We start from the raw sequence: 15,061 nt of genomic DNA, 5'->3' as shown, positions 1-15,061 counted from the left end.
CTCCTGCATTTCCTCTTGGCTTCAGAGAGCGAGGTCACAAACAGTGGCAGGGAAGCCTCTGCACAGATGGCACACTGATCACAGGAACATGGATGAGAAAATATATCAATACTGTATATACACAGCAAGCAGATGACTGCAGCTGTGCCTGCCTTTGGTTGCAGAGGTTGCATGAATAAGTCACTATGAAGCACAGCGAGTAGCTCAAGAGACGCAACCTTTACGCACGTCAAAGTCAATAAGATTTTGCTTTGAATTTTCAAAGGACTTTAACTGAATAATATTTCCAACTGTGCTCTTTGTTGGAGCTTATTCAAACATAATATATGCTTTTTAGGCATTTAGTGTTGGCCTTTGACTTGAAATACAGTGTTCCCCTTATATGCGCAAATCTACCCATTGGAAGATGTCTTTTCCATTATGGGAAATTAATTTGATTTTCTCAGCCACATATCCTCACGAGGGTTGTGGGAGTGCTCTGACAGAATGGTCGCACTCACAATCACACTTTGGGGGAATTTAGAGTCTCCAATTAACGTTGCATTTTTTGAGGATCTGGGAGGAAACTGGAGTGCCCGGAGAAAACCCACGCAGGCACGGAAAGAACATGCAAACTCCAACACAGGGGTGGGGGCGGGATTTGAACCCCGGTGTGACAGTCTGAGCGCTCCCAGTGCTGAAAAGTCTTCTTGTGATTAACGCACATGGACATATATGTTGTAAACGTCTGGGCAGTCTGAAACATCCCCATCCATGCTTCAACATCTGCCATTCGACAACTTGTCACCGAGTGTGCATGTTTGCTACGGATGTCTCAGAAAGAAGAACCCAGCGAACGTACATATATGTGTATATCTTTTTTTATCAACTTTTGTTTTAAAATTAGGTTAGGGTTAGGGTTAGGTTATACTGTACGTTAGTTCCCTCTATGTAGAAGAAGGGGAACTATGAGACCAGGGGATTTCCCACGAAGCGTCTGCTACGTACCCAGAGTTCCCTTGTTCGTAACGCATGCGCATTAATCACAAGGAGACTTTTCAGCACGGGGGAGCACTCAGACCATCACACCGGCCCTCAGAACTGTGTGGCTACAACCGTGCTGCTGGGAAAAGAGATGTGAAGGTCAAAGTATATTAAATATTATTGTTAGCCATTGTAACATTACACTAAAAGCAGATGACTTTGAGTACCTCTGTTTATTTCCAACTGCTTCTTATTGAGGGTTGTTTTTCAATTTCTTTTAATAAAGGGTACCAGTGAGTAGTCCTCCAGAGAACTTTAAATCCATTCGGCTAACAAGGTTGGGGGGAGGCATCGTTGGAAGCGATGAGTCATAGAAATGATCAAAGAAACAGTCATGTATCACTTCTAATAGGTTGTGAAGGTCAAAGGGCAAAATACTTTTAGCGCCCACAACTTAAAAAGTACAACAGCCCCATAGCTCAGTGGTTAGAGCATTGGTTTTGTAAACCAGGGGTTATGAGTTTGTTTCTCACAGGTGGCCGTCACTCCCCAAGAGGGCTTGCGTCAGGAAGGCATCTGGTGTTAAACACTGTACCAAACAAATATGAGGGTTCATCTGAGATGACACGCTGTGGCGACCCCTAACGGGAAAAGCCGAAAGAAAGATTGACATGAAATGTTCACCTGGAGTTACTCTATATTGTCTAACAGACGTACAGTTCAGAACAGCCTCAGTTTATGATGGAGTTCCATTCTTACAGCACCAATACAACCCAAATTTGTCAGAATGCTCTGTGTGTGCATATTTATATATATATATGTATCAAATGTATTCTCTTCCATCATAGTGGTGTCAAGTACTGCTGTGAATGATATGTATGTGTGCCTGCATGGGTATTCTCCGGGTACAGGTTTTCTCCCACATCCCGAAAACATGCATGGTGAGTTAATAGAACACTCTAAATTAAATTAATTAATTTAACTCTAAATTGCCCGTATGTGTGACACTGAGTGTGAGTGTGTGCGATAACTGGTGACCAGTTCAGGGTGTACATCGGCTCTTGTTCAGAGTCCGCTGAGATGGGCTACAACACACCCGTGGCCCTAGTGAGGATAGGCGATACATAAAATGGAAGGATGGATGAATTACTCTGCATTCAACTCCCTTGTCATAGAACATTTATTAACAATGCAGTAACATTAAAAAGTTTATATTTTAAAAAACATTAATTGGACACCCTAATTTTCCCCTTGGTGTGATTGTGTGTGCAGCTGTTTGTCTCCATCTGCCCTACGATTGGCTGGCAACCAGTTCGGGGTGTACCCTGCCTCCTGCCCGTTGACAGCTGGGATAGGCTCCAGCACTCCCTGTCACCCTTGTGAGGATAAGCGGCGAAGAAAATGGATTGATGTATATTTTAAAAACTTAAACCAGTACTTCACTACTCACTCTTTCAACACGCCTGACAGACATAGTGGAGAACAAGAATGTGTTCTGGTGTACTAGTGCTGTTTTAAAGGTATTGCTTACATTAAGCATGTATTGCGGAAGTAATTGTTGAATTGTTGGGGCCCTTTTTTTTATGAATCCATCAGTCAATCAGGGGTTGGACTCGACTTGTTAGTACCCCTGAATCTTAATTTAGATATTTGGTACAATTATCTGCTTCAAATTTTGTGTGAGCAGGTTTTGGGATAGCCCTATTCTCTTCCATCATAGTGGTGTTAAGTACTGCTGTGAATGATCATGCTTATCAACTTCAGGCCAACACATTGTTCATTGACTTTTCATCGTCATAGTCTTGTGGATGTCTTGTTACCGTTGAGAGCCTCACATACTCAATTACAGTATTTCCATGCCTTGAAGTCTTATATGTAAGATGCCCCGGATTAGGGCAAAGCATTGAGTTGTCAATGAACTGTCCTGACGCAAGTCATTGTTGATTTCACTGTTGTAGGGCAAAGACTCTAGGGCTGCAGATAAGACCGTTGCCATGGTCCTGAAGGAGATACCAAGTAAGGCGTCATCAGAAGGGAAGCCCCTCCTCACGGTGACTACCAAGGTGGGCAGAACCATTTCAGAACACCTGCTGCCTCCAAGTGTGTTGGTTGTACAGATAAAATAACAACGCTTTTATTTTTGTTTTGCGTATGACTGTTGAATATACGGAAGCAGCCACCAAAATTAAATACAGAAAATCATTATTTTTAATAGTACTTTTTAATAGTACAGAATCAATACACCAACCTCAAATTCTTCAGGTATTGTTGCTAAGGCAATAGCATAGCAACTTTGAATTTGAGATTCAATTGTGGTGTTCTCCTCCATGTAGTCAGGGTTGAGCAACTTCAGATTTGTTGTGGTCAACGTGAAAGTGATGATAATCAAGTTGATCTACATTAATAAATTGTGTTCTTTTTAAGTTGTTTTTTTTCTCCCGCTGCATATGCTGCCAAACATACTGCTCACTCACTTGCTCTGTCTGTCAACACTGGTTGCACAAGCCCCGCGCCGATTTATTCATCACATTCAGATACTCAGTCATCCGTTCACATTTCAATACCTTCATTGCCTAGTGAGAAATTGTAAAACTCTAACATTGATTCATGTAACACAATTGCAACTCCCCACAGTATATTTAAAAAAAATAATACAAGAGGAAGTAATGCTTTGCAATAATGTTTTGTAGCAAGGCTACAATTGTGTAACTTGAGGTTCCTATGAAGGCATAAAGGTATCTGTGATTTGTGACTAGATGAGTGAATCAGGTGGTGGGGTCAGTTGGAAGGAGGAAGAGGGAGGACGGGCGTGCCTGTGTCAGATTCAGGCTGTCAGGTGACAGAATCTCAACTTGGATGTTTTGGTGACGTTAAATATTCATCCTCACAATTAATAGGTTTTTGATCCACCACCGCTTGTCGTCTAAATTTTGTGTTTCACTGTTACAGGAGGGCATTTGGTGAATTTGTTAATAGCTGATATGCAGATTTAAAGCTCTTTGTCAGCTTACGTTAGCAGGGGGCTTCTCAGATGGACATGCATTTATTATATTTGAAGACAGACTTGCACTTTTTACAAATGACCATGCTCCCCATCTCACTTTTTATTGAAATATTTTCATACACTTGGGGCACCGCTCTTAGTTTGCTGCGCAAAGCTACCACCTGTTAATTTAGTAAGACATTCGTGTAGTTAGAACGCCAGACCATACAACTAGCAATTAGTCGACTTCAAGCTTAAACTATCATTGCGGAGTCGTAAAATTTGTTCATCAACTTATCGATTTTTTACGTTTTGTCCATTTTTTTAACAAAAATGATCCTCCACTACTTATCTAACTTGGATTAGATGAAGAGCTAAGAGCCAAAACGAAATGAATATTTATTATTATTTTTCATAAATACATTATATAAAGAAATCGCTTACCACCTTGAATACAGCCATCAATCTATTTTCTAAGCCACTTATCCTCACAAGGGTCTCTGGAGTGCTGGAGCCAATTTCAGCTGTCATCGGGCAGGAGGCAGGTTCCACCCTGAATTGGTCGCCGGCCAGGCCCAGGGTACATAGAAACAAACAGCCACACTCAGAATCCCACCTGGGGGCAGTTTAGAGTGTCCAATTAGTGTTGCATGTTTTGTGGATGTGGAAGGAAACCAGAGTGCCCGGAGAAAACCCACGCAGGCACGGGGAGAAAAGGCAAACTCCATACTGGTAGTGCCAGGATTGAACCAGGGTCCTCAGAACTGTGAGTCCGACGCTTTACAGATGCACCACCCTGCTACAACCTTGAATACAATGACTGGGAAAACATGTTGAACAGTGTCAAATACAAGTAGTATATTCATCATAAAGTTTTTGAATAATACTAATAATATTTCAACTAAAAAGACATTGATTCATTGATACCCTCATTGTGTGGAAGCATGTACCATAATTTCTCATGTATAATGTAAAGTTGACCAAAGAATTCAGGAAAACTTCTACCTATATACTGTATACTGCATTTTTACAATGTGTGCTTTTGCTTTTATCCATACGATGAGAACTATTATCTGTATTTTATTTTTTGCCCAAAAATTATTCTAGTTAATCATTCTATTTAAACATGTAGTATTTCCTTTTTATTTACTTGCTCTTATTTTAAATTTGCAGCCCTACTTTTATTTAGCCAGCGAAAATGTGTAAGATGGGTACCACTCTTGAAAGAAAACATGAAGGGCCAAAAGAAATACATTTATTTTATGGTATTCAAATCAAAGTGTCAGGCATTTCACACAAGCATAATCATTAAACAAAACATAACTATAAAGAAATCAAAGATCAGTTGTATTTGAAAAACAAAATCACAAATTCTGCCAGGGGATGTAAACTTGTGATCACAACTGTACATTTTGCAGTCATACGTACGCCTAGTTTATTGGAATGAAAGTGTAGGCTAAACTTTATAATAACCATTTAGTGGCATATCAGAATGAAAGTGTACACCATTCTCATAATATTATACAAGAAATTATGGTAGTTTGACTTCAATTCTAGTTTAAAAATGAGCAAAATAGCTCAGATTCCTAATCCATAAACTTATGGATCACCAGGTTGTTCATTTTTGTTCATTGCTTATTTAAGAGGCCCCATAGCTCAGTGGTTAGAGCATTGGTTTGGTAAACCAGGGATTGTGAGTTTGTATCTCCACTTTTGGGAGTAGAGGCCCCTACTCTCCAAAAGTGATTCTGTCAGGAAGGGCATCTGAAAAAAAAAACTGTGCCAAACAAATATGAGCATTCATCTGAGATGTCACGCTGTGGCAACCCCCTAATGGGACAAGCTGAAAGAAACTTGTCTACTTCAATTATATTTGCAAAATGCCTAAGAATCTTGGATTCCATAAATTTATGCATCACCAGGTTGTTCATTTAACATTGGACTAGAAATGTATTTTGAAAATAATGGAATTATTATTTTACCACACCTAGTTTAGATTGCGCACATTGCGCCACTCTTATGACCGATTCAAATATTTGATGTGTGCAGGTTAATGGAAAAATGTTAACATTTAAAATGAAAAATTATCAATCCATCCATTTTCTGAGCTGCTTACACTCACGAGGTTTGCGGGAGTGCTGGCGCCCATCCCAGCTAACTTCGGCAGGAGGCGAGGTACGCCCTGAACTAATTGCCAGCCAATCGCAACGCAAATAGAAACAAATAACCATACACACAATCACACCAGAGGGCAATTTAGAATCCCAAATTAATGCATGTTTTGGAATGTAGAAAAAAAACGGAGTGCTCAGAGAAAACTCACGCAGGCACAGGTTGAACATGAAAACTCCACACAGGGAGGACCACGATTTGAACTCCAGTCCTCAGAAATGTGAGGCAGACCCTGTAACGTGTTGTTCTACCGTGCCGCCCATTAAAAATTAATAAAAAGTAAATACATTTTTGGAAAATTCTGGAATATCTATAAATAAGCCACATCTCTGTGAAAGACACAGGAGTTCAAGCTCCTGGGAAAAGTCTCAGCTTCCAAGCATATTTTATCAAATTTACAGAACTAAACTTTGACATCTTTCTCTCGCTCTCTCTCTCTCTCTCTCTCTCTCTCTCTCTCTCTCTCTCTCTCTCTCTCACACACACACACCCGCACATGCACACACCATTAGAACTATGCCTCTTCCATGTACAACGCGAGGCGGAATGCTGCAGTTCTCCACATCAATATTTATCTTCTTCGCATTGTTCTTGGAAGGATTGGAATGGGGTCAATAAACATGTCATCTTGCTGATCAAATCTCATAAACTCCTTATTAACTTCTAACACCTCATAAAACAACACATTAAAACATACGTTTCCAAATGCCACACAGAGACACTAGTATTGACTGAGCTATTTGCTTTTTGCTGGTTCACACCCTGCTTACTTTTGTAAAACTAAAAATAATGTGGTGCGCTACTTCACTTCATTTCATCTTTTATTTCTGTCTGATTCAGTAAGATGCAGTACCCTTTATATTCAATTGATTTCTTAGTGCGATGTCTTATTTGATAAACTGTCACAATACCCAGAGAATGGTTCTATTTGAGGGAAAGAGACTGCATTGCCGCTGACAGACAGCAGTTTGTACATTAATACAGTGACTAAAATAAGTATTTTAACACCCTGATATATTGCAAGTTCTCCCACTTAGAAATCATGGAGGGGTCTGAAATTTTCATCATAGGTGCATGTCCCTTGTGAGAGAGATAATCTAAAAAGAAAAATCCAGAAATCACAATGTATGATTTCTTAATGATTTATTTGCGTGATAGGCAGCACGGTGGCTCAGCTGGTAAAGCATTGGCCTCACAGTTCTGAGGTCCTGGGTTCTATCCTGGACCCGCCTGTGTGGAGTTTGCTTATTCTCCCCGTACCTGCATAGGGTTTCCTCCGGACACCCCGGTTTCCTCCCACATTCCAAAAACATTCAACATTGATTGGACACTCTAAATTGCCTCCAGGTGTGCTTGTGAGTCTCTATGTCCCCTGGGATTGGTTGGCGACCAAATCGGGGTGTAACCTGCCTCCTGCCCAATGACAGCTGAAATTGGCTCCAGGACTGCAGTGACCCTTGTGAGGATAAGTGGCTAAGAAAATGAATGGATGGATGTATTCAAGTTGTTTACAAGATGTGTACAATTTTGTCTCTGGTGTCTTTGGACAGCTCTTTTGTCTTGGCCATCTTACTGATTGAATGGGGTGGACAGGTGTCTTTATGCAGCTAACGACCTCACATAGATGCATCTGATTCAGCATAATACATGGAGTGGAGGTAGACTTTTAAAGGCAGACTAACAGTTACTGTCTACTGTTCTGTTTGTTACCGCCTTGCGACTAACTGCTGACCATTTTAGTGTGTAGTCTGCCTCTCGCCCAGAGATAGCCGGGATAGGCTCCAGCTCTCTTGTGACGCCTGTGAGGATAAGCGGCTTGGAAAATGTAATGGAATGTTATTGAAGACGCTGGAGCTGGGCCAACCTCAGTGTTGCGCGCACACACAAAAGAATTTGCGATCATCAATGTTGAGGAGTTTCAATATTTCCAATGACTCAAGATGATCTTTTACAGATATCCAACAATTTCGATCAGAAGAGAGGACAAATGCTCAATTACAACAAAAGTTCTTTGACATCGCCTTCTGTTTGTTTACATTACTGTAACTTCTAGTTCCTTTAACACTGTGTCACGTCCCAGCGGAACGAGAGTAGGACCCAAATGCAGGACTCGGAAGATGCAAGGTAGTTCAAGGAGACACGTTTATTATATGCAGAGGTAGGGGATCGAGCAGGCAGTCCGGTGCAGCAGCGGTAGTTGGGACGTCGGGCGAAGAGAGCAGGCAGAAATAACGAAGGAGTCAGGCTTACAAGGTTGGTCGGAGAACGGACGAAGGTCGGTACACACAGGTTCAATCAGGGATACCGGAGCACACAAACGGGACATGAAGATCAACGAACTGGCACCGGCCAGTTGTCATCGCGGTCATATAAATCCACAGCATAATCAGGCTGCATGAGGCGCAGGTGTGCACCTTCCAATCAGCGCACCTGGGCGGACACCCGCAGAAGCTCGTGCTGGTGCGGCAGGATCATGACACACTGGCAGAAATTCTCTCTCTTAAGGCCCACTAATGTGCATGCATTATGATGGGTCAATGTCCAAAATATGTACAATATTTTAAGCATTTTTTTCCTCAAAATAAATTCCCTGATTTCTACAAGCTTTAAAGCATTGTAGACTTGGGTGCATTGCGCATATCAATAATATATGAACTAAGCCAAGAGACATCTAAAAAGGTCACTGCAGCGGATGTCTGGGTCGCCAGCTGAGCTGCGCTGCTACTCGGGCAATTTCAGTCTAAAAAAAACCTGATAATTGGTTTGAATGCTAGTTACGAAAAATATTAAAAACGTGTTTAAAATGAGGGATCAGTTATGTTACGTTGTATAAAAGGGGAAAATGGATACTTAGGATGGCTACAACCCACTGGAGTTTAAATAAAGACTGAATTATTAAATACAAGCTGAAGATAAAACGACTGAATCAAACTGGCTGCAAAAGCCTCCAGGTCGCACCCAATAACTTTACTTCTATACTTAAGTTTTCCTTGATGTAACCTATTCCAAGATCACCTTGGAGTTTCTGACCAATTTATAACATTCCCTTGACAGTAACATCTGAAAGATCACCTCAGTAAAGCCCAAGTGACACAATTAGTAGAAGGTTTCTATTGCATAATTTACTAGATTACTCCTTAAAGCGGTTATTGAAGGTGCTTTGGAACAGCGACACAAAAAGATGGTGTGCTATAGTATTTTATTATCCATCCTCAATATGTATGGAACATATTTTGTAAATGCATCAATAGTAAATGCTAATCTCCTTGTAATGATAGTGAAGTGTTTCCAATATATAGTTCGCGTTTGTATGTTACCCGCCAGTAACTAGTGCACAAAACAACTCCCCAGATTGATACGGACAATCCTCTATCAGCATTTCCCAGATGTTTAGGAGGAGGCAAAGTCATGTCTGTAAATACCTTTTAAAATTGGCCATACATTAAAAATTGAAACATAACAAAAAGATTTAAGCCACGTTTGTCACCAAGAGTTACATTTGAGTCAAGGTCACTTTGGTTTCACTTAGAGCAGCAAAGCATGATCTGGTTTAAGTTTCCATGAAATACATGACTAGTATGGACATCATGTGGAACATTATATAAACCAGAGGTGTGAAACTCATTTTAGTTTTCCAGCCACATTCTTTAAAATTTAATACATGTTGTGGCGGAGGTTCTTTAGGGACATACTGTAAACCAGACACGGCACCCTTGGAACTTGCGAGTTTTATTTTATTTTATTTTTTTAAATTCCGTGGGGGAAGGTCCTGCCTCCAACCCCTAAGCAGCAGTGTTCCAGTCTCCATTGAGACCATCGGTTTTATATACAGGATATAGATTTCTGCGCTATAAGACATATTTTCGTGTCATCTCCAACTGACTTAGCATTGGACAATGCTTTGTTAGACCGGCAATATGGCGACATAAACACAAGTCATGTGATTTTATGATGTAGGTGCACGAGCTCTATAATGGATGGAGCGAGGGCCTATCTACACGTGAATCTTCTCAAGTTGAAAACTGTGTTACATTTGTCAAACATAAAAGTGTGTGCCTGCCGATCCACAAAAAAACCAACAATTCACTTGCAAAATTTAACATTTACAACTAATAAGTTGTGGTAAATGGACAGACATGAAAAAAAAACGAAAAAAAATCTCACATATTTTGGGGATTTGAAATACGTTTGAATCGCGGCTACATTTGAAAGGCACATGCAAATAATTTTGAGGCATATCTCTTCCACAAGCAAATGAGATTGCTCGAGTGCATGCCACCACTTAACTCGACGGCCAGCCAGAGAGTTTGATATTCATCTGACATTCGGTTTTCTCACACTTTTACTTCGCTTCATTGCTACATTTTCGACTATATCACATGTGTAGTATGGGCTGGACAATTTTGAAAACTCTCTACAAAAGGGAAAAAAATTGATTGTTGTCACTACAAATGTATAGGTAATAATGATGCTTGATATGACATGCTACTGCCTGTGTTAGGGACCGTCTATTTAGAATGAAATTTAGAAATTAGAATGATAAACATGTAACAAATCACCATCCAGCAAATAAAAGATGGTTTCATTCTGTTTACTGTTGTAGTTGCTAATGGGATTCAACAACTTTCTACAGGTAAGGATGCTGATGATTTAGTGGTACAATTTCCTGACTTTGGTGCAGGCAGCGTGTGTTCACTTCCCACTCAGTGAACGTGTCGATATGCGCCCTGTGACTGACTAACGACCAGTTCAGGGTTTAGTCCGCCTTTCGCTCGTACTTAGCTAGGATAGGCTTCAGCAGTCCTATGACTCTTGTGAGAATAAGTAACTTGGCAAAGGGATGGATGGGTACTTACTACACTTCAAACTTCACTGATATCTTGCATTTTGGTTAAACTGTGAAATAAATCATCAAAAATATTTGCTAAAAATAAACACAAATTTTTTTTTTATCATTCTGATTGCTGTAGTAGGTCTCAATTCCTGTCCACCATTTACTGTCAAACTTGGGTGATGTCTTGCATTATGGTTTGACTCTGTGCAATTAATTGTCAAAAATATTTACCAACAAGCAATAATTATCAAAGATATTTGTCAAAAATAAATAAAAAGGCCTTTTTTCTTATTCTTATTGGTGTTGTAGGTGGCACAGTGGAGCAGCTGTAGAGCGTTGGCCTCACAATTCTGAGGACCAGGGTTCGATCCTGGCCCTCCCTGCGTGGAGTTTGCATGTTCTCCCCATGCCTGTGTGGATTTTCTCCAGACACTCCGGTTTCCTCCCACAACCCAAAAACATGCATTAGATGGAGACTCTAAATTGCCCTTAGGTGTGATTGTGAGTAGAAAGGTTGTATGTATCTATGTGCCCTGCGATTGGCTGGAAACCAGTTCAGGGTCGGGATAATTTCCAGCACTCCCGCGATCCTCATGAGGATAAGTGGTTCAGAAAATGGGTGGATGTATAATTGACCGCTCCGTGGATATTGCGCAATCCGCGTCACTGACCAATCAGAGGCCAGAGATCTGCATAAACCAAAGCCCGTTTTTGCTCCCGCCATTTTCTCAGACAACATTGCAAGGTCCAGTATAGGTTTAGTTAGCGTTTTATCGCGTATTTGGGTTATTTAACAAATAATATGGTTAAGAGGTGTAGTCACGGACTTTGTAATAGTGACGACAAGAATCCTGAAAGGCTAGTTGGTGGAGTTCGATTCGTACCCTTTCCAAAACCGAAGACCCAGTACGAAAAAGGCCTTCGATGCATCAAACTTTGTGGAAGACCGCATCATCAACTAAATCCATCTAATATCAACCGGAACAGATATGTTTTCACGAAGGTATGCCCTATATTTGATTTTCAATACATGTCTCGTGTAAATGAATTCGAAGTTCTTCGCTAGCATAACACTGCTGCGTGTGAACGGTTGACACACTTATTCTTTGTTGAGCGATATTTAGCGATGATCGGACTGCACAAACGTATTGATTTCTTGCTGGCTCGCGGCCGAAAGTTAACCAGACTGTGTTTGCACGAAGATATGCCCTAAATTTGATTTTTAATACACGTCTTGTATAAATGAATGAGACGTTTTCCGCTAGCATAACACCGCTACGTGTGAACGATTGACACACTTATTCTTTGTTGAGCGATATTTAGCGATGATCGGACTGCACAAACATATCAATTTCTTGCTGGCTCGTGGCCGAAAGTTAACCAGACTGTGTTTGCACGAAGATATGCCCTAAATTTGATTTTTAATACACGTCTCTTATAAATGAATGAGACGTTCTCCGCTAGCATAACATTGCTACCTGTGAATGTCAATCAGAAGCATGGCGTCTCTCTCAGTTAAGAATGTATTTTATTTAGAATCTATAATATATCGTTGATTTGAATGAAATCCGAAGCATGGAGTCTGTCTCAGTTCAGAATGTATTGTATTGTATTTGCCATTTTTACTGTTTGTCTTACGTCAGCGCACGTGGCGTGACGTCAGTTCAGGAGGCGTGGTTAAGTGCCCTGTACAGAGGGGTCAATTAGTGTACTTGCTGGGAATGGGACTCCACGACTTACTACAGGTCAAACTGTGCAGATATTTCGCATTTTGGTTAAACTTTGTGCAGTTAGTTATTAAAAATATTCACCAAAAAGCAATAAAAATGCTTTCTTTGTCATTCTGAATGTTTGGAGTCCACTACTTACTACAAGTCTTTGCATTTTGCTTCAACTGTTTGCCGTTGACTGTCAAAAATATTCAAGAATCAATAAAAACACTTTCCCATGCTCATTGCTGTACTACTTACTTCCTACAGGACAAACTTTGCAGGTATCTTGCATTGTTGAGAAACAGTGTGCAATTAATTAACTAAAATACTGACAATATTTAGCATTTCTAAACACCCGTAAGAACCTGTGAGTTAATATCTTAATAGAACTTGTGTTACTATCAATTGTCCCAGCACAAACAATTGAAGGAGCCAGCTGCCACTAAAAAAAAGGTCACAGTCCGGCTAAAGAGAGGCCCATGTCAAGCGTTAGTTGGGGGGAATGTCGGGTGAGTGCTCCTGGAGAGGGGAGAGGAAGGCGGGGGAGCCAAGTGAGGGAGAGGAGGAACCTCCATCTCAACTGGGCCGACAACCAAAAGGGGGAGGCACAAATCCAATGAGTTAAGCCAAGAGAAATGTGAATAACCACCATCCACCGAGTTACTACGTTTACCAGGTCCTTGACTGGCAATCATTGTCGCTGTACTGTGATCGTGTGAGGTGGGGTTTTGTGCATTGAAATTGGCGGGACTGGTGGGGATGAAGTAAGACGGTTACGGAGCAATGATAACCCACAACCGTCACCACCACCCAAACCAACCAGCTCCCCAAAGAATTTGAGAATGTATGTTGTGCATTAAAAATCCATGGGGGAAAAATATGGCAGGCCAGAGAGCAAGCTGAACGTTGGATCACCTGGCCAAGTGTCTTCTTGTCCACAGGCCTTCCCCTGACCGACAGGTGTGTGATGGATCAAAACTGTGGGACTGGCAGGGCAGAGAAGTGGGGGGGGGGGGGGGGTGAGCGGACCAGAAATAAGCACAGATCTGCCAGTACCCAGCGTGGCGTTCCAATCGTCATGCCTTTTGCCAGCCCCCCAGGGGACCCTTAATGAGATGTAAATGTGCCCAATGTGCAAAATATGTACAATGTGAGGAATAAAATTGTGCTGACTGTGTAAAGTAAGAGTCTAGACTCCGACTGGCTGAAATACCCACTGAAAATGGGGGCAGTAACAAAGCACAGAATGCAGGCTTGTCAAAGGAGGGAGGTGCTGCGGACACCCTACCATAAGCCCCAAAGTCAGCTGGAGTTGTCACACAGCTCCAGTGAAAGAGGGGCAATGACCATAGTGGTGGACAGGGAAGAGGAGGACACAGGCCTCCAGGGCCCAAGATGAGGCCACCGAAGTGGGGCCAGCGGGCACCTCCACGTCTCCAAGTTTGCTTAGCTGTGGTGATTCCATCCATCCATCCATCCATCCATCCATCCATCCATCCATCCATCCATCCATCCATCCATCCATTTTCTCTGCCGCTTATCCTCACGAGGAACTTGAACAAAGGTTGAACAAGTTATCCTTGAAATCCTGTTTTTTTCTAACAGGATTAGGTAGTTAGCCATCATTTTCTTGTGTATGTATAATACTATGATTAGACGATGAAACATTTATATAGTTTGACTGTAAAAACGGCCTTCTGAAGGAAACTCTACCAATAATATGGCCCGTGGAAAAAAATTGTTTGACAGCCTTGCTGCAGGCACTCAAACAGGCAGGCAGACAGATGCATATAGTCGACAGTGATGCTGAAATGGAAAAGTCTGCATGCGGCGTTGTTGACAGCGCTGACCTTCAGTCAGTCGCAACACTGTAAACAATGCAAACATCACGCAGCAGGGAATGACAACACACCGACGGGCATACACAGCCATACTGTATTTACATTCCTCGTGACAAAAAGAAGGCGAATAACCTCCTAGCTTGTCCATCGTTCCAGGCCATTTTCACCCAAACTAAAAGGTTACATAAAAATGGGCCCAGGTTTAACATTTATGTACATGTCCCAAAAAGACCGTTTTCAAGCAGCACAAAAATTGGTATTCACTGACAGATGTTTCTCTGGTTATCATTTACACTTCTACTGCAAAAATGTGCATTTATGAATAGTATTTGCATTGTTAATAAATCTTTCTCTTCACCCTGAAGACCCAATACATTTTTCTATTACATACATACACTGGTAGACACTTCAAAAAGTGAAACATTTGAACTTATTTCTTTGACTTTTGTATGTCTGAGCAATCAAAATTATTTACATATAGATTTGTTTTTGACGGCGTTGGGAAACGTACTGCCAGAGGCATCGCTCAGAGCAATATGCAGGTGTTCCTAATCCC

General features: G+C 41.3%; 1 protein-coding gene across 2 annotated transcripts in view; it reads left to right on the top strand.

Annotated features, from left to right (window-relative positions):
• Positions 1-15,061, top strand: part of pex5la (peroxisomal biogenesis factor 5-like a) — a 126,431-nt gene that overhangs the window by 63,276 nt on the left and 48,094 nt on the right. The window contains exon 2 of one of the 2 annotated variants that reach the window (XM_061824991.1): positions 2,922-3,026. The exons of the other annotated variant lie outside the window; for it this stretch is intronic. Within the exon in view, the coding sequence (XP_061680975.1) occupies positions 2,958-3,026 (69 nt within the window). The 5' untranslated portion in view covers positions 2,922-2,957. The remainder of the gene's footprint in view (positions 1-2,921; positions 3,027-15,061) is intronic. 2 annotated transcript variants of the gene reach the window in all.

The sequence above is a fragment of the Syngnathoides biaculeatus genome, chromosome 7 (assembly GCF_019802595.1).
Source record: "Syngnathoides biaculeatus isolate LvHL_M chromosome 7, ASM1980259v1, whole genome shotgun sequence".
Lineage (NCBI taxonomy): Eukaryota > Metazoa > Chordata > Actinopteri > Syngnathiformes > Syngnathidae > Syngnathoides > Syngnathoides biaculeatus.
The sequence above is the reverse complement of the archived record's forward strand: the minus strand, read 5'-3'. Positions and strand labels throughout refer to the sequence as shown.